Source organism: Scyliorhinus canicula, chromosome 11 (genome assembly GCF_902713615.1).
Source record: "Scyliorhinus canicula chromosome 11, sScyCan1.1, whole genome shotgun sequence".
Taxonomy (NCBI): domain Eukaryota; kingdom Metazoa; phylum Chordata; class Chondrichthyes; order Carcharhiniformes; family Scyliorhinidae; genus Scyliorhinus; species Scyliorhinus canicula.
Window position 1 is genome coordinate 29,097,459 of NC_052156.1, and position 25,639 is coordinate 29,123,097.

A 25,639-nucleotide genomic window follows, 5' to 3' on the forward strand; every position below is an offset into this window, starting at 1 on the left:
CAATTCTAAACTAGCATTTTAAGTTGCAAATATCAGATTTTTTGAGATCATAACAGGCAGATACAGAATAACACAGGCCAAATGAAGTTTCATACTTTTTACACGGAGTGCCCCAAGTTCAGCGTGTGCTGACAACATTGTTCTCGGAGGCAAGAATTGGCCAGTGTGAACTGAAACAACAGTACAGCAGTGTATGGACATCTGGCACATAAAGGATTAATGTGAGACGGAGTATAGTACCACTCACAGTCATGCAAGAAGGCACATGACCCAGACCCAGATGGCAATGTGTTGAGCAGACATGTGGTGTGAAAATAACTAGTAGCTTTTACCCTTGACTGCTTATGTGAAAATAGTTCCAGTAAAGACTTATGGTTAAACTACAGAGGCTTCTTTAAACCAACACCCTCACAACATTTCTATCCAATGACAACCACCCGAGACTGAACCAGACCATTTACAACCTTGATGTTGAATTTGACCCAAAGGTAAGCTTTGGATTACACACTCAACCACCGAGGCTGCCTATTTCAATCTCATAATATCAACCAACTACACCCCTACTTTAGATCATCTGCTGGCTCATTCATATCTTTGTCACCACTAGACTGGACTAGTCTGACACTTTCTTAACTGGTCTCCCATTTTCCAACCCCCATAAACTTAAGCTCATTTAAATTTCTAATGCCAATATCCCAACCCACACCACCTCCCATTCCCCCCCCCCCCCCCCCCCCCCCAAACCTACATTGGCCCCTTGATTTTAATATTCAGCACACGGTGATCAACCAAATGTTCGTACATAACCGGGGGTGAGCAACTTCCATTTGTACTGTTACTGATCCTACATCACCTCGACATGATCTCAACAAGTTCTGATAGTCATTTTTAGTATAACATGAACAAATTAACATTTTTTTATAATATGATTCACCGTTAGAAGTCCCATTTAGTGCACTCATGCTGGTGCAATGAATAGGAGGTACCGACTGTTACTGAACGTTGGCAGGAGTTTTAAAATTAAATTTGGAGTACTCAAATTTGTATTGCCCAATTAAGGGGCAATTTAGCGTGACCAATTCACAGCCCCTGCACATATTTTTGGCTGTGGGGGGAGACCCACGCAGACACGGGTAGAATGTGCAAACTCCACACGGACAGTGACTCGGGGCCGGAATCGAACCCGGGTCCTCGACGCCGTGAGGCAGCAGTGCTAACCACTGCGCTGCCGTGCTGCGGCGGCAGGTTTTAATTAAATAGCATTTTGTGGCCTTTGTTTCCTAGTTTAACTACGGACAGTAAATCAAAAGCAGATGCAGCTTTTGATCTTCTGGCAATCTCGCTCATCCTACCGCTCGACTCTCCAGCCCTGCAACCCTCCAACATCACCGAACCACTGCAGTTAGATGCAGAATAATATGCATACAATGTTTTATCCTCATTTTATTTCACAAACTTTAAATAGTTAATAAAAGTGGAATTGTTTCCTTGAGTAAGTGTTGTGTATTGTGTGTATGGGGTTCAATGGCACAACATAATACAGGTAAAGAAACAGAAGGTGATGATATAGAACATCTCAATCCAACCAACCCTTTACCAGAGACTCGACACTTGTCTTCCTTGGCACAAGTAAACTCACCAAGGCTACCATAAATCCTCAAATTGTAATGGCTTTATATATCCATTTAAAAAATATATATTTAATGTTGCTTAGGCTCAAGTTAATTGTTTCCATGACTGAGGGCAAAATAAAAACCCTGACCACAGGCCTTTTTTAAAAAAAATTGGATTTATTCATAAAAACAAAGACAGCAATAACCCCCAATCTAAAGAGTTGTACTATCTATTTAGCTATTGCCCACTTATTAAATTGCCACTTGTGTACCAATAGATCACAAACATTCAACTTTCCATGAAATTCCCCTTAACAGAGTCATGCAGACAGAAATAACACTTCAGCTGAAGACCCGGGTTCGAATCCCGGCCCTGGGTCACTGTCCATGTGGAGTTTGCACATTCTCCCCATGTCTGCGTGGGTTTCACCCCCACAACCCAAAGATGTGCAGGTTAGGTAAATTGGCCACGCTAAATTGCCCCTTAATTGGAAAAAAATAATTGGGTACGCTAAATTTAAAAAACAAAAAAAAAAAGAAATAACTCTTCAGTTTGCTCGAGATCTTGGGAAATATATTACTTATTTCCAGTCCAATTTCCACTGGTGTGTAAGTAACCAAGTACATCTTTAGGGATTGAGGGAATGACAACAGCAACACAAAATTGGGGCAGCTTAAAATTATATTGAAAGGGTACGCATTATTTAATAGAAGCAAATGCAGTAAAATGGTTCACAAATACAGCATTTGCAGTGCATTTATGTTCATTTTTTTTTACAATATTGAAACACAAATCAATGTGCCAATTACCCTACTTAAACAGAAATGTGAAACCGCAACTCAAAAGCTAAAATGCATATTTATATTCAACATATTTGTTTAATCGTGCTGATATATTCCAAGGCGCAAGCAATCAGAATGGCCACTGACCGTGCTTATTCATTGGATTATCTTTTAACTATCTCAGGACTAATTGGTCGGTATTGGAGCTTTTCCAACTACCTGCCAGAAAATTATTGCCACAACCTAAACTTTCCAAAAACTGCATATCGAGCACCAACGTGGGTTTCGTACCTTATGGAGCTCAGAATAAGGCACAGGAAATTGGTGAAAGGTCACTTGATAGAGCAGGAGATTTTTGTGCCTATTCATTACTCACCAGGAATTTTACGGAGTAATGTCTAAAAAGATAAAGATATTTGCATTGTTTATTTGTTTCTTAACAGTTTACGACAGAGAAACGAATTGTTGCAGTCATCACATTTCAGGAATTATGCAAATTTTAACTATTTCTAATCTCCGACCAACAGCAGAATGCAAATGGACAAAACATTATTCAAACTAAAATAATTCTATTCAACATAAAATGCCTAAAAGACTTTTCTGGGGAGTATTACTCAAAATAAAAAATTGTTTTACCAAGTATATGAAGTATTAGCGATAAAAAAGACAGAATCCACCCAGCTGGATGGGAGGTAGTTTGGGAACTTGGGAAAGGGTGGAAAAGTCCTGGAATTTATATGGAATTTTGGTTAAATCCTACTCTCTTCCAGCTTTTCCTGGGGCAGGATTGAAGGCAAGCAGGATCGGTCTTTAAATAAATAAGAATTGGTTGAGGTAATTAAGAAGCCAATCGTGATCGGTTTTAACCCCAATTCCTATACTTCGCAGCCAGGGAGCCCCTTTCCCAAAATGTTCAGAAACTCACAAGGATCACCAAGGCAAGTGCACAACGAGAAGAGCTTCTTCAGCAAAACTGACAAGTTGGGAAGACTTTGATCAGTTACACAAAGGGCTCCAACCGTGTTCATTGAGAGACTGCTATTCAAAGTGCACTGCTCAACAGGTAGTTGACAACAGGTGGTTGACTGTAAGGCACCTTTACTTAGTCCATCTTCTCCAGCTGCACTTCCCTGATGCCAGCCTTCACCATGGCACACAAGCAGCTATAATCACTTATTGTCCCAAGTAGGCTTCAATGAAGTTACTGTGAAAAGCCCCTAGTTGCCACATTCGGCCGCCTGTTCGGGGAGGCCGGTACGGGAATTGAACCCGCGCTACTGCCTTGTTCTGCATTACAAGTCAGCTGTTTAACCCACTGTGCTCAACCATTTATACAGCTCCACTAGCTGAGGGGGCAAGAGAAGAAGCCATATCAGAGCCATCCTCTCCAATAGCCATAGCACCAGGTGCCTTCTCCTCAGACGAATGCCCCTCCAAAAGGGAAGAGGGGCTGGACACCAAGATCCAGCTGGAAGGCAGCAAGACCTCCATCATAGGTTTACAGACAATCAGTGCTCTCGGCATGTCTTCAGCACCAGTTTATAAGAACATAAAAACTAGGAGCAGGAGTAGGCCATCTGGCCCCTCGAGCCTGCTCCACCATTCAATGAGATCATGGCTGATCTTTTGTGGACTCAGCTCCACTTTCCGGCCCGAACACCATAAACCTTAATCCCTTTATTCTTCAAAAAATTATCTATCTTGACCTTAAAACATGTAAAGAAGGAGCCTCAACTGCTTCACTGGGCAAGGAATTCCATAGATTCACAACCCTTTGGGTGAAGAAGTTCCTCCTAAACTCAGTCCTAAATCTACTTCCCCTTATTTTGAGGCTATGTCCCCTAGTTCTGCTGTCACCCGCCAGTGGAAACAACCTGTCCGCATCTATCCTATCTATTCCCTTCATATTTTTAAATGTTTCTATAAGATCCCCCCTCATCCTTCTAAATTCCAACGAGTACAGTCCCAGTCTACTCAACCTCTCCTCATAATCCAACCCCTTCAGCTCTGGGATTAACCTAGTGAATCTCCTCTGCACACCCTCCAGCGCCAGTACGTCCTTTCTCAAGTAAGGAGACCAAAACTGAACACAATACTCCAGGTGTGGCCGCACTAACACCTTATACAATTGCAACATAACCTCCCTAGTCTTAAACTCCATCCCTCTAGCAATGAAGGACAAAATTCCATTTGCCTTCTTAATCACCTGTTGCACGTGTAAACCAACCTTCTGTGACTCATGCACTAGCACACCCAAGTCTCTCTGAACAGCTGCATGCTTTAATATTTTATCGTTTAAATAATAATCCCGTTTGCTGTTATTCCTACCAAAATGGATAACCTCACATTTGTCAACATTGTATTCCATCTGCCAGACCCGAGCCCATTCACTTAACCTATCCAAATCCCTCTGCAGACTTCCAGTATCCTCTGGTTGACTGTAGTCTTCCTGAGTTTCCTCAGGAAGCTTTCACGGCAGGTCACTACAGACATCTTCAGCATTCTGGAATGAGATCTCCTTCCCAGTGGACTGGGCGGGAATGCATGGTCAGTGGCCAATATGGTGCCAGTCACTGGAAGGCCACCCCATCTCCCCACCTGGGTCAGTGCCAAGCTGTTCTCTTTCTTATCCTGCAAGGAGAGATGGTGAGTGTGTTCAGAATGGCTTGTGTGGAGATGGGAAGGATATCATTTGTGGAGGGTGATTGTGAGACACAAGTGCGAGAGGGCAATAGGTTGAGAGTTTGTGTGAGAGTTGGATGTTCAGATGTGGATGCAAGTTGGCATTAGTGAGAGGAATAAATAGAGCTGCACGGTGTGTTTCCCTGAGGCATGCTGCGTAAGTCAGATTGTTGGGCTTGGCACAAAGTGCTGTATCACACATCAGTCATGCCCTCCGGAGGTCTTGGATTCTTTTAGTGCATTGTCTCCTGGTTGGAGGATCCACATTCCTGCTGCTGCTTTCCTTGGCCACTTTGAATCAAGCCTTCTTAGTTGGAGAGGTTGTCCTCTTCCTCCCTTCCATGGGAGAGCTCGCCTCACTGCAGGCCCTTGGATCCCACAGCAAGACCTATAGGCAAGAGTGAAAGATGAGGGTGGGAAGATTGCAGAAGTTGGGCTTCCCAGGTCTCCTTGCCATTCCTATGGTTCCTGCCGCCTCCAAGATCCAGGTGCTGGTGAGCTCTTGTAATATACGCCGGAGTTCCTTCAATTAATCCTTTGACAGAATTAACGTGTAACTTCATCCAAACTCTCAACAGGCCGGGGAGCCCAGAGGCCAGTTGGTAATTAGTTTGTTGTGGGAAAGAGCAATGGTTGGGTGCACAAATCACGGGATTTGGATTCCCGACACGAACGTGATCCAGTCTTTCCAGCAAGGACTTCAGACCATCAGACATAGGAGCAGAATGAGGCCCCTCGGCCCATCGAGGCTGCTCCGCCATTCAATCATGGCTGATCTTTTTCTCATTCCCATAACCCCTGATCCCCTTATTGATCAAAAACCTATCTATCTCGGTCTAAAACCCACTGTGATTTGGCCTCCACAACCTTCTGCGGCAAAGAGTTCCACAGATTCATCACCTTCCGGCTGAAGAAATTCCTCCTCATCTCAGTTTTAAAAGGTCGTCCCTTTAGTCTGAGATGGTGTCCTCTGGTTCTAGTTTTTCCTACAAGTGGAAATAGCCTCTCCACGTCTACTCTATCCAGGCCACGCAGTATCCTATAAGTTTCAATAAGATCCCCCCCTCATCCTTCTAAACTCCAATGAGTACAGACCCAGAGTCCCAACCGTTCCTCATACAACAAGTTCTTCATTCCAGGGATCATTCTTGTGAACCTCCTCCGGGCCCTTTCCAAGGCCAGCACATCCTTCCTTTGATATGGGGCCCAAAACTGCTCACAATACTCCAAATGGGTCTGACCAGAGACTTATATAGCCTCAGAAGTACATCCCTGGTCTTGTATTCTAGCCCTATCGACATGGATGCTAACATTGCATTTGCCTTCCTCACTGCCGACTGAACCTGCACATTAACCTTAAGAGAATTGTGAACAAGGACTCCCAAGTCCCTTTATGCTTCTGATTTCGTAAGCATCTTCCCATTCAGAAAATAGCCTATGCCTCCATTTCTCCTTCCAAAGTGCATAACATCACATTGCCACTTCTTTGCCCACTCTCGTAGCCTGCCCAAGTCCTTCTGCAGCCCACCTCCTTCTTCCATACTACCTGCCCCTCTGCAGAGCTTTGTATCATCTGCAAACGTAGCAACAGTGCCTTCAGTTCCTCTCTCCAGATCATTAATGTATATTGTGAAAAGTTGTGGTCTCAGCACCGACCTCTGAGGCACACCACTAGTCACCAGTTGCCATCCCCACTGGCCTTCTGCCAGTCAGCCAATCCTGTATCCATGCCAGGATCTTACCCTTAACACTATGAGCTCTTAACGTTTTTAAAAAGTGTCCTATGCGGCACCTTGTCAAAAGCCTTCTGGAAATCTAAATAAATCATGTCCACTGGTTCTCCTTTGTCTAACTTCCTTGTTACTTCCGCAAAGAACTCTAACAGATTTGTCAGACATGACCTCCCCTTGATAAAGCCGTGCTCACTCGGCCTATTTTATCATTCACTTCCAAGTACTCCACGATCTCATCTTTAATAATGAACTCTAAAATCTTACAATCTTATCAATGATTGAAGTCAGGCTAACCGGCCTATAATTTCCTGTCTTCTGCCTCCCTCCCTTCTTAGTCAGGGGTGTTACATTAGCCACTTTCCAGTCCTCTTCAGATTCCTGAAAGATCATCACCAATGCCTCCACAATGTCCTGAGCTGTCTCTTTTAGAACCCTGGGGTGTAGTCTATCCGGTCCAGGTGATTTATCCACCTTCAGACCTTTCAGTTTCCCCAGAACTTTCTCCTTAGTAATGGTCACTGCACTCACCTCTGCCCCCGGTTCTCCTGGAGCTCTGACATCCCACTGGTGTCTTCCACCGTGAAGACTGAGGCAAAGTAACTATTCCGTTCATCTGCCATTTCTTGGTTTCCTATTATTACTTCTCCAGCCACATTTTCCAGGGGTTCAATGTCTATTTTTGTCTCTCCCTTACCTTTTATAGATTGAATAAAATAGATGAAACTTAGATGAAAGAATTCCATTAAAGTCTTTGCTGCAAAAGATGTGGTCTAATCAATGCAGTAACAGCGGCGATGTGATCTATTGATACAGTAACAAAGGTGATGCAATACTCAGTGCAGTATCACTGCGACTCCAGAGAATGGAGAATTAAAACTATACTTAACTGAAATAGAGCAGTTTCCCCACAACACTGTAATCATAAGGCAAATCCTTAGCTGCTAACAACACTTGACATAAAAAAGGTAACAATAATGAAATGATTTAAGTATAGTTTCCTCACAGTGCACCTACATAATATAGACCAGAAAAGTTAAAACCTGCCCTAAGTTAGCTGATCTAAGCTGGTGAGTCGACATGACACGGCTAGAACACAAAATCACACTCCAGAATTCCCTGCTTGAAGTGCGAATGAATTGACATCAGGTGGGGATAGAATTAGAGTTGGCCACAATGTACCCCCCTGGTTGAATAGCACCAACATTCACAGACAAAATATACACACAACAACAACCTGGACAAAATATGAATAGTTAACTGGTGACAGTGGAATCATACCCAAAGTAGAAGTCAATGCCCTTAGGGTATAGGAAACAAGCGGAAGGGAGAAAATTAATTCAAGAGATCTAAAAAGGTATACCTAGTTTAAATCTTTTACAAATAATTTCTTGAGAGTAGCTCACCATCTGAGTGCTTTGCAGGCATTGTGCAGTGACGGGAGAGAGTTAGGTCAGAATCGCAAATGATTATGGCTCAGCAAAGAGCAGTATGGGAGACAAGCCAGGAGAGCATCGAGAACCCATTGAAAATATGATGCATTGAAGGGGTGGGTGGGGCAGGTTTTTCACTCAGGATTGGACGCGAAGAACCGGGGGGTGGCGATTCTGGTGGGGAAGAGGGTGGCGTTCGAGGCGGCTGAGGTGGTGTTGGACAAGGAGGGCAGATATATTATGGTGAAGGGTAGGCTGCAGGGAGAGATGGTGGCGCTGGTATATGCCCCGAATTGGGATGATGCCGGCTTCATGAGGTGTTTGTTGGGCCGGATTCTGGACCTGGAGGCAGGGGGCCTGATCATGGGGGGAGACTTTAACACAGTGCTGGATCCCCCACTGGACCGGTCCAGTTCAAGGACGTGTAGGAGACCGGCGGCGGCCAAAGTGCTGAGGGGATTCATGGACCAGATGGGAGGGGTGGATCCCTGGAGATTTCGGAGACCGAGAGCGCGGGAGTATTCCTTTTTCTCTCATGTCCATAGGGTTTATTTCCGAATAGAATTTTTCGCCCTGAGCAGGGAATTGATCCCGAGGGTGCAGGATGCCGAGTATTCGGCCATAGCGATTTCAGACCATGCTCCGCACTGGGTTGATCTGGAGATGGGGGAGGCGCGGGACCAGCGCCCGCTCTGGTGCCTGGATGTGGGGATGCTGGCTGATGAGGAGGTGTGTAGGAGGGTCCGGAGAAGTATGGAGGGGTATCTTGATACCAATGACACGGGGGAGGTCCGGGTGGGGATGGTCTGGGAGGCTCTGAAAGGAGTGATCCAGGGGGAGCTGATCTCCATCTGGGCCCATAGGGAAAGGAGGGAGAGGAAGGAGAGGGAGAGACTGGTGGGGGAGCTCCTGGATGTGGACAGGAGATACGCGGAGGCACTGGAGGAGGGGTTGCTGGGGGAACGGCGCAGTTTGCAGGCCAAATTTGACTTGTTGACTACCAGAAAGGCGGAGACACAGTGGAGGAGGACACAGGGCGCGGTATATGAGTATGGGGAGAAGGCGAGCAGGATGTTGGCGCATCAGCTCCGTAGGCGCGATGCGGCTAGGGAAATTGGTGGAGTGATGGATGGGGGTGGGAATGTAGTGTAGAAGGGGACAGAAGTAAATGGGGTCTTTAGGGACTTCTACGAGGAACTGTACCGGTCGGAACCTCCGATGGGGAGAGGGGGGATGGAGAGCTTCATGAACAGGCTATGTTTCCCAAGGGTTCAAGAGGAGCTGGTAGAGGGGCTGGGGGCGCCGATAGAGTTGGAGGAGCTAGTCAGGGGGATTGGACAAATGCAGTCAGGTAAGGCCCCGGGGCCGGACGGGTTCCCGGTGGAATTTTATAAAAAGTATGTGGATCTGGTGGGCCCCCTGTTGGTACGAGCCTTCAAATGAGGCATGGGAGGGGGGGGGGGGGGGGGGCTTTGCCCCCGACGATGTCGCGTGCACTGATCTCTCTCATCCTAAAGCGGGATAAGGACCCCTTGCAGTGTGGATCATACAGGCCTATCTCGCTCCTCAATGTTGACGCCAAGTTGCTGGCGAAGATCCTGGCCACCAGGATAGAGGATTGTGTGCCAGGGGTGATACACGAAGATCAGACAGGATTTGTCAAGGGACGGCAGCTCAACACGAATGTGCGGAGACTGCTAAATGTTATCATGATGCCGGCAGTGGAGGGGGAGGCGGAGATAGTGGTGCCACTGGACGCAGAGAAAGCGTTTGATAGAGTTGAGTGGGGGTACCTGTGGGAAGTGCTGGAGCGGTTTGGATTTGGGGAGGGATTCATCAAATGAGTGAGGCTGCTCTACGCGGCTCCGATGGCGAGTGTAGTTACAAATGGAAGGAGATCGGAGTACTTTAGGCTCTACCGTGGTACCAGGCAGGGGTGCCCCCTGTCCCCCTTGCTCTTTGCACTGGCAATTGAACCTCTGGCTATGGCGTTGAGGGAGTCAGGGAGATGGAGGGGTCTGGTGCGGGGTGGGGAGGAACATCAGGTATCGCTGTATGCGGACGACCTGCTGTTGTATGTGGCGGACCCAGAAGGGGGAATGCCGGGGGTGATGGAGCTGTTAGCGGAATTTGGGGGCTTCTCGGGCTATATTTTAAATTTAGGCAAGAGCGAGGTATTTGTAGTACACCCGGGAGATCAGGAGGAGGGAATTGGGAGGCTCCCGTTTAAGAGGGCAGTGAAGAGTTTCAGATACCTGGGGGTGCAGGTGGCCAGGAGTTGGGGGACTCTCCATAAGCTTAATTTTACCAGGCTGGTGGAGCAGATGGAGGAGGAATTTAAAAGGTGGGACATGGTGCCGCTATCGTTGGCGGGTAGAGTGCAGTCCGTCAAAATGATGGTTCTCCCGAGGTTCTTGTCCCTCTTCCAGTGTTTGCCCATCTTTATCCCTAGGGCCTTTTTTAGAAGGGTGACCAGCAGCATCATGAGCTTTGTTTGGGCGCATGGGACTCCGAGGGTGAAGAGGGTCTTCTTGGAGCGGGGTAGAGATGGGGGGGGGGGGGGCTGGCGTTTACCAATCTCTCGGGGTACTACTGGGCGGCCAATGTGTCGATGGTGCGCAAGTGGGTGATGGAGGAGGAGGGGGCAGCATGGAAACGGAATGGCAGCATGGAACACGAGTCCGGTGGTGGCGGCTACCCTCAAGATCTGGGGGCAGTGGAGGCGACATAGTGGAGAAGTGGGGGGCTCGATGGAGGCTCCGTTAAGGGGGAACCATAGGTTTGTCCCGGGGAACATTGATGGGGGATTTCAGGGTTGGCACAGAGCGGCATCAGACAGCTGAGGGACCTGTTTATCGATGGGAGGTTTGCGAGCCTGGGGGAGTTAGAGGAGAAATTGGGCTCCCCCCGGGTAACATGTTCAGGTATCTGCAGGTAAAGGCATTTGCTAGACGGCAGGTGGAGGGATTCCCTTCGCTTCCTGCGAGGGGGGTGAGTGACAGGGTGCTTTCGGGCGTCTGGGTCGGAGAGGGGAAGATATCTGATATCTACAAAGTTATGCAGGAGGTGGAGGAGGCGTCAGTAGAGGAGCTGAAAACTAAGTGGGAGGGGGAACTGGGGGAACAGATCGAAGACGGGACATGGGCTGATGGCCTGGAGAGGGTTAATTCTTCCTCCTCGTGTGCGCGGCTTAGCCTCATCCAATTCAAGGTGCTGCATAGGGCCCACATGACTGGGACGAGGATGAGTAGGTTCTTTGGGGGTGAAGACAGGTATGTCAGGTGCTCGGGGAGTCCAGCGAACCATGCCCATATGTTCTGGGCATGCCCGGCACTGGAGGAGTTCTGGAAGGGGGTGGCGAGAACGGTGTCAAGGGTGGTGGGATCCAGGGTCAAGCCAGGATGGGGACTCGCGATTTTTGGGTTGGGGTGGAGCCGGGAGTGCAGGAGGCGAAAGAGGCCGGTGTGCTGGCCTTTGCGTCCCTAGTAGCCTGGCGAAGGATTTTGCTACAATGGAAGGATGTGAAGCCCCCAAGCGTGGAGACCTGGATCAATGACATGGCGGGTTTTATTAAGGTAGAGAAGGTCAAATTCGCCCCGAGAGGATCGGTGCAAGGGTTCTTTAGGCGGTGGCAACCTTTCCTCGACTTTCTGGCTCAACGATAGGGTACTGGGACAGTAGCAGCAGCAACCCGGGGGGGGGGGGGGGGGGGGGGGGGGGGGGGGGGGGGAAACGAAGACTATGTTTGTTTATTTAATTTTAATTTATTTTTAAGTTCTCTTGTTGGGGTTGGGGGGGGGGGGGATGTGATACATGCGTTGATACGGTCTGGGGGGTGTTACAGTTGTTATGGGTTATTTTGTTGCATTTCATTGTTTGTTGTTATATTTTATATTTTCTGTAAAAAATTCCAATAAAAATTATTTAAGAAAAAAAAATATGATGCATCAAAGCACCCTCCCCCTTGAATGCACCAAGCTTCGCAGAAAATCACAAAAGTTATTTATAGACCAGCTGGCAAAAAACGATCAGGGCTAACTCACAGTGAAAACCATGGTAAAATGTCTCTCATCCAAGTCAAATACAGTTCAATGAAAAATGAACAGGGACTCGGCATGTGTTAATGTCCTGAATCATCTAATGTTACCAAGATTCACTTGTTTCTATAACGGGTGGAGAACATACGCAACATAATTGAGTCAAATGGTTTGGGATGGAAACTGTATACATCATCTCACTGCAGATGACTAACCACCAATGGTGATCACATTTTTCCATTAGTGTTGACGAGTAAAGTTCCTCTGACAATTTTTTCCAAGAATGATTGAGAGGACACAACACTAATTCTTCAAAAAGGTATTTTGGCACAACACGGTGTCTTATCGATGCAGACATATGCTCCTATACTTAACCAATGCCTGATATTAAGTTGCAATAGAGACGTGAAATATTTTTTTTTTTTTTAAAAACAACTACAGCAAAAGGAACAAACACAGAAATTATTTCAAATTTGGTTAAATTGCCAGCAGTAAGAAAATCTAAAAAACTCGACTTCTTCAGGACTTTCTAAATGAGACCTGCGGTTAGAATGGCGTAATTGATTGGCTGTGGAATTAGAAATTGAAGTATTATAATAAAAGAGCTTCCTAAATGGACAATGTAAGAAGTCTTACAACACCAGGATAAAGTCCAACAGGTTTGATTCAAACACGAGCTTTCGGAGCGCAGCTCACCTGAGGAAGGAGCTGCGCTCCGAAAGCTCGTGTTTGAATCAAACATGTTGGACTTTAACCTGGTGTTGTAAGACTGCTTACTGTGCTCACCCCAGTCCAACGCCGGCATCTCCACATCATAAATGGACAATAGAAGATGAGGCAATACATGAACATATTTGATTCTAGGTGAGAACGAATATGCTTTACTGAGTGGATCAAAGAGCTTACGTGTGTGATTGCTTTGCATCCATTCAGCCTGCATGTGGCCCTGAGCTTCCAGTTGCCTATCATATTAAATTTCTGCCCCACTTCCACTCCAACCCCTCTGTCCTTGGCTTCCTACATTGCTCCACTGAACTGCATTGGGAACTCAAGGAAAGGCATCTCATGATTCAACATTTTATAGCAGCGGTGGGCAACCTGTGCCGGGGGGGGGGGGGGGGGGTGTCACGCGGCCCATCTGTATTCCGAGTGGGGCCCACGAGACATTTGCATTTGTTGATCATTGTCCATACACACATAAAGCAAGAAGTCTTACAACACCAGGTTAAAGTCCAACAGGTTTGTTTGGAGCCACTAGTTTTCAGAGCACAGCTCCTTCATCAGGTGAGTCTAACTCCCCTGATCACTCACCTGATGAAGGAGCTGTGCTCTGAAAACTAGTGGCTCCAAACAAACCTGTTGGACTTTAACCTGGTGTTGTAAGACTTCTTACCGTGCCTACCCCAGTCCAATGCTGGCATCTCCACATCATTACATAAGACAAGGGCAAGTAAAGTGAGGTGCATGCTAATAGCACACAACATTGAATGCGAGAGTCGTGCACTTCCTCTGCGCCCAAAGATTAAATATTTCTTTTGCTTTTACCATTTGAAGTTGATGATAGTTCTAGTATATAAATGATTGAGCATTTTCTATAACTTATAAAATATTCAGCATGTCTTTAGTGTATTTAATCTTATCCATGCGGTCATAGTTAACGAACAAGCCCAATTTCAATCTTGCGGCCCACTGTGATGAAGAAGAGTCAACTCACATGACCCACTCACTGGCCTAGGTTACCCATCACTGTTTTACAGCCTTCAAAATTCAACACGGAGTTCAACAATTGCTGATCATAACCATCACTCCCGTACTTTCAGATAGCAGCTGTTGGTTTGATTCTGTTATCCCCATTTAAAACTCCTTTGTAGACACGTTTGTCATCCTCCTTTGCTCCTCACTATTCCATTATTCCTGCCTTCCAATCCATCACAGACTTTCTCCATTGTTCTTTCCTCCTCCTGCCCTTTATTTGCACTTGCTCAAAATCTGTTGCATCTACACATTTTTTCCCCCAGATCTGGCAAAAGGACGTCACCTTGAAACAATACCTTTGTTTGCCTTTCCACAGATGCTTCCTGACCCAAGTTCTTTCAGCATTTTCTATTTTTAAGGGCTGACTTCATCTCTCTAGGGTTAATAAATTGCAATGGAGAACCATAGCTTTTTCAATTAAGTATTAGTATTAATGTGAAGTACCAGAAGTACATTCTTAGGGCTAAATATACCCGCAAAGCAAGTTTTTCCTACTACAGCAAGGGGTACGATTGTAACATCAACTGTGCTACGCAGGATACACAATTGACCTTTTCTTTGGATCTCAAGTGCTAAAACATTTTATTCCATAAAAAGAAAAGGGCCAGATGCCACACTACCTGTGATAATGCAGATTTGCTATCGTTTAATCTCAGTCCACATTATTTCTGTCTCTGGCAGCCAGTCATTGAACAAAGCTCATCTGTTTCTTTTGATACATTCCATGAAAGACCACACATGCACATTTCACCCAAAGTGTTCATATCTCAACCTCCCAGTGCCAACATTTACTGGATTTTACAAATTCACAGACTTCAAAAAACAAAGCTCTTGTCGTTTTAAAAAGAATAAATATCTGCACTTTAATTTAAAACAATGATCTTATCAAATAAGACAACACAAATTAGAATAATGCATGCACAATTTCTGGCGAGCAGACAAAAGGGTCAAGAATTGCACATTTGTCTTTTTTTTAAAAAAAACTGTAGCCTAAATAAACCTGGACAATTTTCCTAGCAATTTACCAGTGACTGACCAGTGACAGAACCAAAACATTTTGCACTCCAAAAAGGTCACACTCAAGAGCCTTCATGACTTAATTGTTGTCACATCAGCTGGAGGAAGTGTTGTGATGTTAAAACAAAACATGTCCCTGATGTTATCATACAACATTTCCATCCAGGAATACTTTTCTCCAAAACAAAAACAAATCGAAACAAAATGTAGACACATATATGCATCACAGAACAATGCAAAACAAATCTTTCATAGAAATGAATAGAAATGGGATTGAATCACTTCACCAGCCTGACATCAAATATGGAAGCCCTCAAGTACACTAATGTCAGGCCAGAGGAGCCCAGTAGCAGGTGAAGAACCCAGCAAGGAATGTGAAGGCCCTATTGATTTTAAAGGCTATAGTACATATACTACTGATCAACAAATTAAAGACAAACTTTGCCATGTTTCAGTGGCTCAAAGGGGAAATCCTCTCACTGGACATGCAATTCAGAGGTCCAGCCGAATGCTCTGGGGCAAGGGTTCAAATCCTACCACGGCAGCTGGCGGAATTTAAATTCAATTAATAAATCTGCAATATATAGTTAGTCTCAGTAAAGGTAACCTGGCCACCATCAAGTGTTGTATAACCAATCTTGTTGCTATCCTTCAGGGAAGAAAATCCACCATCCTTACCTGGTCTGGCCTTCATAGGACTCCAGACTCACTGCAATGTGGTTGACAGTCAACTGCCCTTTGAAATGGCCCAACAATCTACTCAAATCAAGGGCAATTTTGAGATGGGCAATGCTAACCCTGCCAGTGCTATCCAAATCCCATGAAATAATAAAGGGGGAAAAAGCTTAAGGGAATTAGAGAAGTTGCCTCCACAAGTAAAGGTGATAGAGACAGTAAACTATAAACGATACCAGTGATGGTTTCCCAACAGTTTCCCAAAATCAGCGGATAAGGAGTTTAAAACGCTTAGTTTAAAAGAACCCCACGCACCCCGGACATACTCTCTTCCACCTTCTTCCGTCAGGAAAAAGATACAAAAGTTTGAGGTCACGTACCAACCGACTCAAGAACAACTTCTTCCCTGCTGCCATCAGACTTCTGAATGGACCTACCTCGTATTAAGTTGATCTTCTCTCTACACCCGAGCTATGACTGGAACATTACACTCTGCAGTCTCTCCTTCTTTCCCTATGTACAGTATGCATTGTCTGTATTGCAAGAAACAACACTTTTCACTGTGTACTAATGCAAGTGACAATAATAAATCAAATCAAATGTCGATTGATATTTTAGGTTATCAATCCCAATCTGTTTTAAGCTTTACTTTTCTTTTAAACTTGGAGCTCTGGTGCTAGTCTATTGACTTCCACCACCAACGTCATTCATGAACACAAAAACTGCAAAGCTTTTGTAGCACAGACCCTGGCATCTGTATTTTCCCACCTGCCATTAGATGAACAACGTCCCTTTTGGGTCCTCTAAAAGCAATGAGCCTATATCAATTTCCCAAGTCAATCCCCATTTAAACTTCAAGACCTGAAACAAAGCACCAGTTCCCACACACACTCTGTCTTTCAATTCAATAATCCCAAGCCAAACTAGGAATTATACTCTAAAATTACAGACAAGCCCCCAATTTTATTATGATCCCGGACAAGACTGCTACAGTTGCTAGCATACCGGACAGAAGCCCCAATATTTTATTTAATTTGTAAGACTGTGAGGAAAAGATACTTCGCTCCAAGAGTGATTCCACACACAAACTTTATTACTAACAGATGAGTAAAATACTTAATCATACAAGGAATAGCTTACAATTACCCTGCAAACAATGCTCAACAGTAAAAGAAACACTAAATCCTAACTGCTATCCTTTATCTCCACTCAAGCAAAACCCATCTCGGGTCAAATACCACATTTAAATACAGCTAGCCAAGCCAGAAATACTTGTTGTAAAGATATACATTGGACAAACTGTTTTGAGAAAGAGAGCTCCTTCAGGAACAAGCTTGCCGATTCTTGCCTATGTCAAACTACTGTTTAATTTCCTAGCGTCTGGCAAAAAGCTGCTCGTCTGTTAACATTCCCAATTTAACCGAACTGTAACTCAACACCCGACTGCTTCAGGTGCTAATGCACCAAATACATGTAATACAATATACTGATCACAAACCCATAATGATGCAGCATACTGACTCACACAACTATCTCAGCACAAATTCTTTGGCTCAACAAATCCAATTTTTAAATGTTGCACCTGTTGTCTTTGCTTCCGCTCTCATGCAATGGAAATTCCTGGCTTCCATATTCTGAACAGGGGGTGGGGTAAAGGCAAGTGATAATTTAAATGTGCGAGAGCACTGCATGGAGATCAGTGTTACATTACTCTTTGTACTCTGATGTACAAGGTAAATGCAATATTTGCTGATCCCAGTTGAGGCATCAGAACAATCAGCTCAGTCTACCCAAGCAAAGACTCAGTTGCAACTCCTTTTTCTCCCATATAATTCACTGACACTAAATGTTTAGGCAAAATTAGACCAATGTATCTGGATTTATTAATTTCAATATGCTGCTCATAAGTGTATTAAATGGCAATGGTGAATAAAAGCTCTGATACATATACATTAATGGGAGCGTGAACACAGGTATATGGAGAACAGAGCTTTACTCCAGCTATTTACACCATCCACTGCCACCAAATGAAGATCTATAAATGGATTGTTAGGTTAAGGGTTGGGGGAGGTTTTACTGAAGTAAATGTGGAAAATCAATCTTGATGATTACTTTCAACTAAACATCTGACTTCACTCTATTGAGGAGCCCGGCACAGCTGGGAAATCCTTTAGCTGCTTTTACATTGTACAAGGCCTGTGTTTGCAGCCACTAAAAACAGGTCTACTCACCAGCTAGTCCAAGTTCTGGTAGTTTTTACACACAAGTAGTAGTGGAGAGAAACTACAGAATGGGTTTCATTATTTTGAGACCATGAGGAAATGACAAATACACTGGGCAGAATTCTAACTGTTGTCTAGGAACCACTGCTGGAAGCGTGCACGTACATAGGGCAGACACGGCCAAACGTAAAGTACTCATTCCCCTCACAGTCACAAAATAGGCTCATTACACAAATAATGGGCACTTGTCTACTTCTAGACTAGAACTTCTGCCAAGGCAGTGTGAGGAAAGGGCAGAATAATAATTAAGAATAATCTTTATTGTCACAAATAGGCTTACATTAACACTGCAATGAAGTTACTGTGAAAAGCCCCTCGTCGCCACATTCCGGCACCTGTTCAGGTACACAGAGGGAGAATACAGATGTCCAAGTTATCTAACAGCACATCTTTCGGGATTTGTGGGAGGAAACCGGAGCACCTGGAGGAAACCCACATGGCATGGGGAGAACATACAGACTCCACACAGTGATCCAAGCCGGGAATCAAACCTGGGACTCTAGAGCTGTGAAGCAACAATGCTAACCACTGTGACACCGTGCCACCCACGAATTAAATAGAACAAACAATATACAAGTGGATTAACAGTCCATAAATAATTAAATCAGACCTGCAACTTTGAATGGCTATACTTGCAATATACAAGGAAACATTGAACTTGTACTGTTGATCCTATAGGTTTGCCTGGAAATCCAGATTTACACTGGGATTCCTGCTGGCTGGGATACTTGAGCTGCCGCACCCTGCACTGCACATACCCATGCCCCACTGAGATCAATAGAAAAGCAACTTACAGTCCACTTAAAACAGGTTTGGAAAATATATGTTTGTGTAACCCCCCCCCCCCGGTCCAAAATATCTCAGTTGTAAAGGATCTGCTAAAAATATTGACACAAATCCAAGAACATCAGACAGTGTCAGCTGTGCAAAGGAAATGCCTTAGTATTGTATTGTATTACCTGTACAACTGAATAAGTGGCATGAAGCTGAAGTCAACAAATGCAAAAGAGCTCAGAGATCTCATCACCTCAGGACACTTCAGTCTGTCCTGGGTTACCAACACATCTTCACCGAATGCTAAACACTGCGTGAATGACACAGCTCTTCCTCTCTAACCCTGCCCACACTACTGCCTGTTTGCCCATTCTCTGCGTACCCCCAAACAATTTCACCTGCTACACCTTTCTACCCTCCAACCAGCCCAAAGTGGTCCTCACCTTTCACACCCAGCATTCAAACTGGCATTGTTCTCCTGCCTTACTTTGTTAAAGTTCATCCTCTTCTACCCTTTCCTACCCATTAGACTGGCACTCCTTACACACTCACCCTCTTCAGTTGATGTCAGCATTTATCCTCCTCCTCCCTTCAAAAAGTGCTTATAGTTTTGGCAGCCCCCCCCCCGCAAAAAAAATTACATCTCTTGTCTTCCACCGCACTCTGGCAACCCGTAAATCAAGATGGAGCAAAGAATAACCACAAGGCCCCTCTCTTCTGGGGCTGGTTTAGCTCACTGAGCTAAATCGCTGGCTTTTAAAGCAGACCAAGCAGGCCAGCAGCACGGTTACCAGCCTCCCCGGACAGGCGCCGGAATGTGGTGACTAGGGGCTTTTCACAGTAACTTCATTGAAGCCTACTCGTGACAATAAGCGATTTTCATTTTCATTTAATTTCTTCTTGATATTGCTCCAGGCATAGAAGCTGTGATTTTGGTCATTGTTTATTGGAGGAGGAAATTCCTGTTCTTGAGTATTCCCTCCCACAATATATTTGACGAGGATCCCTGCTATTAACACTTTCTGAGGAAAAAGAGCCCCAGTCTACTACATTACCATCTGTACTTCGGGGAGCAGGAAAGACAGCGATGGCTTGGGTCAGAGTGCAGCTGAAGGGAGGGGGTGGAGTGTGAAAATTATCAGAGCAGCAGCACTAGAGCTGGAGAACTTTATTCAAGGCTTGTCTAATTTGCTAATGCTGGCACAGCCCCTACAACAATCCCTTTGACTGTGTGTCAGTTGGCAGCAGGGTTAAGCTGGATCAAGCTATCAATTGACATAGTTCATACTTACAGACGAAGTGACTTCTAAATTTCACAGCCGTTTGCCAGGCTGGGTCAGTGTAATTTGGAGGGCTTGATATGAGACGTCAGTGGTGAAGAGAATTTCCCAGCCCTCAAGTTGGGTCATAAATGAAGTGGTTTTTATAAATGGTATTTATCTGCACAACAAAATAAATATCTTTCTGAAATCATTGATCAGAAGTTGAAGCTTGTTATTTCTGGAGGTAAGTCTTGATACTTTAGCATGTGACGAATCAGCCAGCTCATTGGCATGAGCTGCAATGGAGGCGAGAAGTGTGATTTCACAAATCATTCTCGGGCAGAAAATTGGGCTTTAAGCCTCAAATGATTCATTTTGATTCTAAGAAAGAGAGAGAGAGAGAGTTGAAGCCACTCCAAGACCTCCTCAATAAAGGGAATTTGGGAGAGTTGGGGGAATGAGCTGACAGGATGATGAGATTAGAAACCAACATGCTGGAAAAAGCTCAGCAGGTCTGGCAGCATCGGTGGAGAGAGAAGCAGAGTTGACATGACTCGGTTCTGAAGGAGTGTTATTGCACTAGATGGAAACGTTGGGAGGGATTCTCCCGGCATGGGGCCGGGCCAGAGAATCCCCACAACTGGGACATGCCGCCCCAATGCCGGCGCATTTGGCACGGCGCCGGTCGTGGGCCGCTGTACGGGCCCGGCCGGGCCACCGATTCTCGGCCAGGATGGGCCAAGCGGCCACTCTAAAAAGGCAGAGTCCCGCCGGCGCCGTCCACACCTGGTCGCAGGACAGCCTGGGGGGGGGGGGGGGGGGGGGGGCCTCAAATGGGGCCTGGCCCGCGATCGGGGCCCACCAATCGGCGGGCCGGCCTTTCGCTCCCCAGGTCTATTTTCTTCCACGCCGGCCCCTGAACTCCCGCGCCATGTTGCGTTGGGTCCGGCGCATTGAGGGAGGCCACCACGCATGTGCGGGTTGGCGCCGGTGCCACCATGCATGCGCTCCAGTGCCCGGCTGGCCCAGTTGGGGCCAGAATCGGTACTCCCAGCGGCCCGTTCATGCCGTCGCGATTCGCAACGGCGTTTCCGAAGAAGGCATGGACACTCTGCCGCCGAATGGGAGAATCCCGCCCGTTAACTCATTTCTTTCGGTACAGGGGCTGCCAGATCTGCTGAGATGTTCCAGCACTTTGGTTTATGTTTAATTTCAGACTCGGCGGACAAAATGGATAGGGACAAAGTGATATTATTTTACATCTTTTAAAAGAAAAAAAATGTCATTTGAAAAATGCTGCATTAATTCTGACAGAGAAACTTGTAGGCTTAACTGCCTTTTGGAAACATTTGAACTTTACCAAAGGCGCTCTTCCTCTTCTGTACAGGAGAGCAGCAGGAAAAAATAGTCAGGAGAGGAATCGAATTTCAGGATTAGGGAATCCCGCCCCCCCCCCCAAAAAAACACAAGCGCCCGCGCCGAAACGTCAACAAAAGAAGCAAATTTCCCAGTCCTGCAAAACCTTCGCGATTCACGCCTGCGCCTCAGTGTGTTACATGTGTAAATCCGTGCACTTCAAAACAAGTAACCCCCCCCCCCCAATAAATGTCGGGGCTGGCTGCTGCCCAAAGTTACACCCGAGACGACAACAACACTGCTTCAGGGAGGGTGAAGTGCCCGTCACCCCGCCGGTCAATGACTGGAAAGGCATGAAATATACAAGAGAGACCCCGATATATTTTACAACAGCGGGGCAGAGAAGAAATCGACGGCGATTTTGGGGGTGAGGTGGGGTTTGGAAGAGAGTCTGAAACCCCAGTCTAGCCGGGGTGATAAGCTGTTTACACCGCAGGGCGATCCACCTTTAACGCCCTTCTCGGAAACTGACAGACGCGGGGTTGCGAACCGCTGGAGACGATGCGGCGATTGGACAGAAATTACATCATTTCATTGTATCACTTTCCAAGTCAGGTTCCTGGGAAATCGCTGTGTACAACCCAGAGAGACACAGAGAGAGATTCTACGCTAGTGTCCTTTCCGTCTCCTCTGGGAACCTGAACAATGAAAACAAGCGTCTGCCCCAAAATCCTGCCTTGATTGATTTCATTTCGAAGAATTAAAGCACAATGATTACCTCCACCCCCTCCCCTCCCAAAACAAGAGCCGTTGCAGCTAATTTGTTTGCCAGTTGGAGGACTGGCACCCAGTTTCCAAGGTGGTGCAACTGCCTTTTTGTCATTTTGTGTGTGTGTGTGTGTGGTGGTTGGGGGGGGGGGGGGGGGGGGGGGTTTAAAGATTAAGCGAAAACATTGCGGAAATCCAATCTTTCAGACATATGTGTTAAACTGATAAAATTCCCACCTTTTAAACAAACTCAACATAGGCGCCGAGTAGTAAACAAACCCTGAACTGTCGTTGCAGCATTAATATCTCGAGAATCACTGTATTACAACTTTGCGGGGGGGGGGGGGGGGGCTTAAACACACTGCAAAGCAATTTACGATTTTTAACCCTTAACATTCAATTGATGTACAGGACACACACAAAAAAATCAACAAAAGCAACTCAATCAGTTTTCCTATTCACTATCGGGAACATTTAGCCCGGGAGGCACTTTGTGAACGCCCCCCACCCCCGGTTCCCCTTAAAACCAGGGCACTTGTCATTAACTCCTGCTGAGAAACTGCAATGCTCTCATTACCATACTTACGTTTTTCGTCATTAGCGTGTACTAAAGATGCTGCTCGGGACAAGACATCCAGGGGAGTCTCCATTCTTTAAATATATGTGCATATATATCTCTGCAGCCTGCAAGAATGAACGCAAAACAGAACACACTGCCTGTACCACCACATCATATGAAGAAACTTTGGACTTCATTCTTTTTTTGTTGTTGTTTCAACAATAACGCGACACAACCCAAACACACACACATAGTAGCCACCACAGTCTCTAATGTAACATATTAAAAGGCGGCAGCCTTTAAAAGCACGAGCCCCGTTTTATTACCAATTACACATGTGCACTCTGACTCTATAAACGTGATGTTTTTTTTTTCCGAGTGGTGTTCTCGCTGAAAGCACTGCTGGTTTACCTGTGTGTTTTAGTGGCAGCGCCTCTTTGGCTTGTAGAGTGGATACACTGACGCGGAAGAATGTGAGGAATGATGGAATTCTCTCATGGCAGGTGGTGAAAGTGACACAACGCCATTGGCTCAGAGCGCCACCAAGCTCCCAATACATTATGCTAATCCCCGCCAGGCGTCACATCCTCAGGTAGAGCCAGTCGGATGGTGCGGAAGTGACCCTGACTGACTGACAAACCTAACCTTCACCTCGGGATGCTGGCTTTTCCAGGAAGAGGAAGGCACGCTCCCAGGAACGCAGCTTTCCTTTCGCGCTCTCTCCTTAGCTTCCAGCACTTTTGCATGAAGTGTCTGCTTAAAGACGCAGTATTGAAAATTATTATATATTTTTTAATGTTTCCAATTAAGGGGCAATGTAACATGGCTAGTCCACCCACCCTGCACATAGATTTTACAGTGCAGAAGGAGGTCATTTGGCCCATCAAGTCTGCACCGGCTCTTGGAAAGAGCACCCTACCCAAGGTCAACACCTTCACCCTATCCCCATAGCCCAACGCTAAGGGCAATTTTGGACACTATGGGCAATTTATCATGGCCAATCCACCTAACCTGCACATCTTTGGACTGTGGGAGGAAACCGGAGCAACCGGAGGAAACCCATGCACACACGGGGAGGATGTGCAGACTCCGCACAGACAGTGACCCAAGCCAGAATCGAACCTGGGACCCTGGAGCTGTGAAGCAATTGTGCTATCCACAATGCTACCGTGCTGTCCTACATCTTTGGGTCGTGTGAATGAGACGCCACGGGGAGAATGTGCAAACTTCACATGGACAGGGATGTATTGGAAATTATTGTGGTGAACTTAATTGTTGATCATCTGCCAGGAAATGGGTCCAAGGTACTGTTTCTGACCAGAGTTAACCCCCACTCTCTCCCCGTAACCCAGTAACACCACCTAATTGTTTGGACGCATAGCCAATCCACCTAACCTGCACATCTCTGGATAGTGGGAGGAAACCCACGTAGACACGGGGAGAAAATGCAAACTCCACACAGACAGTCACCTGAGGCCGGAATTGAACCTGGGACCCTGGAAGCTGTGAGGCAGCAGTGCTAACCACTGTGGCAGCATGCCTCTCAAGGTCTGACCGCATCTGTGGGGAGAGACCGAACATTACAAGAGCTATCCGGACTCGAATCGTTAGTTCCATTTTCTCTCTCCACAGATGCTATCAGATCTGCTGAGATTGTCCAGCATTTTCTGTTTTTGTTACTCCTCTGGGAGTGCCATTTTTCAGAAGGGTCTTACAAGTCTGAGGTCAGATAGAGGCAACTGATTCTTTTCAAAATGTTTGTTTTTAAATAGCTTCAAAGAGAATCATTTCTCCCTTTAAAAAAAAATGGAACTCAATGTCTATTGTCATTGCTTTGCCTGGTGAGGATGGTGTCATCCATTTTAAAATAAGGTGCAAAAGAAACTGCACCTTTCAAGCCACACAGCATCCTGACATGGAAGTTATATCGTTGCATCACTGTGACTGTAAAAATCCTGGAACACCTTCCCTGATAGCACTGTTGGTATTCCTGCACCCAGATTTATTTTATTCTTTCATGAGCTGTGGGTGTTGCTGGCAAGGCCAACATCCCTAATTGCCCTTGACCTGAAAGGCTTGCTAGGCCATTTCAGAGGGCAGTTAAGAATCAACCACGTTATGAGTCTGGAGTCGCATGTTGGCCAGACCAGTTAAGAATGGCAGATTTCCTTCCCTAATGGGCATTAGTGAACTGAATGAATTTTTATGGCAATCGTTGATAGTACTCATCACCACAAAGGGTTTTCAATTCAATTCAATTAATTAATTGAATTTAAATTCCACCAACTGCCGTGGTGGGATTTGAACCTGTGTCCCCAGACGATTAGTCTGGGCCTCTAGACTAATATTATAGTGACATAATCACTATACCACCATCTGGAGAAGGTGCTACACCAGCACCTTCAATTGGGGATAGGCAATAAACACTAGCCTTGCTAACCATACTTCCTTGCCAAGAACGAATAAAAGAACCACAAAGCACTTAATAGTGTGTGGCATAGTTACCTCTGTTACATTGGGAACTTACAGCAGTCAATTCAGCAGCATCGTGACCAATGAATATTCTGTTTTAATAACAGGGATGAATGTTGACCTTTGTGAATGTATCTCAAATGTTATTTTTGTTACATCAATACAAATGCCAGTTTGGTACTTTAACATGTGGGCTGGCCGAATCCTGAAGTACCTATTTCCCAAGCTGGACCTGCAGTAAGAGGTGAGAAACAACACAAGGGAAAACCTACTTGACCTCGTCCTCGCTAATCTAACTGTTGCAGATGCATCCATCCATAAAAACATTGGTAGGAATGAACACCGCACAGATCTTGTGGAGACAAAGTCCTGGCCCACCTCCATTGTGTCTTGTGGCACTAAAACTGTGCTAAATGGGATACATTCAGAATAGTTCTAGTA

The 25,639-nt window shown here is 45.7% G+C and overlaps 1 protein-coding gene across 2 annotated transcripts in view; it reads right to left on the reverse strand.

Moving 5' to 3' along the window:
- The window catches only part of vgll4b (vestigial-like family member 4b), a 132,544-nt gene extending 109,244 nt beyond the window's left edge, over positions 1-23,300 (reverse strand). The window contains exons 1-2 of one of the 2 annotated variants that reach the window (XM_038812659.1): positions 23,138-23,263; positions 22,754-22,851 (exon numbers count right to left, since the gene is read on the reverse strand). In XM_038812659.1, coding sequence (XP_038668587.1) covers positions 22,754-22,817 — 64 coding nt within the window. In that variant the 5' untranslated portion in view covers positions 22,818-22,851; positions 23,138-23,263. Of the gene's footprint in view, positions 1-22,753; positions 22,852-23,137 lie in introns of both variants that reach the window. The other variant, XM_038812657.1, reaches the window with a different exon arrangement.
- Between the last annotated feature and the right edge of the window lie 2,339 nt (positions 23,301-25,639).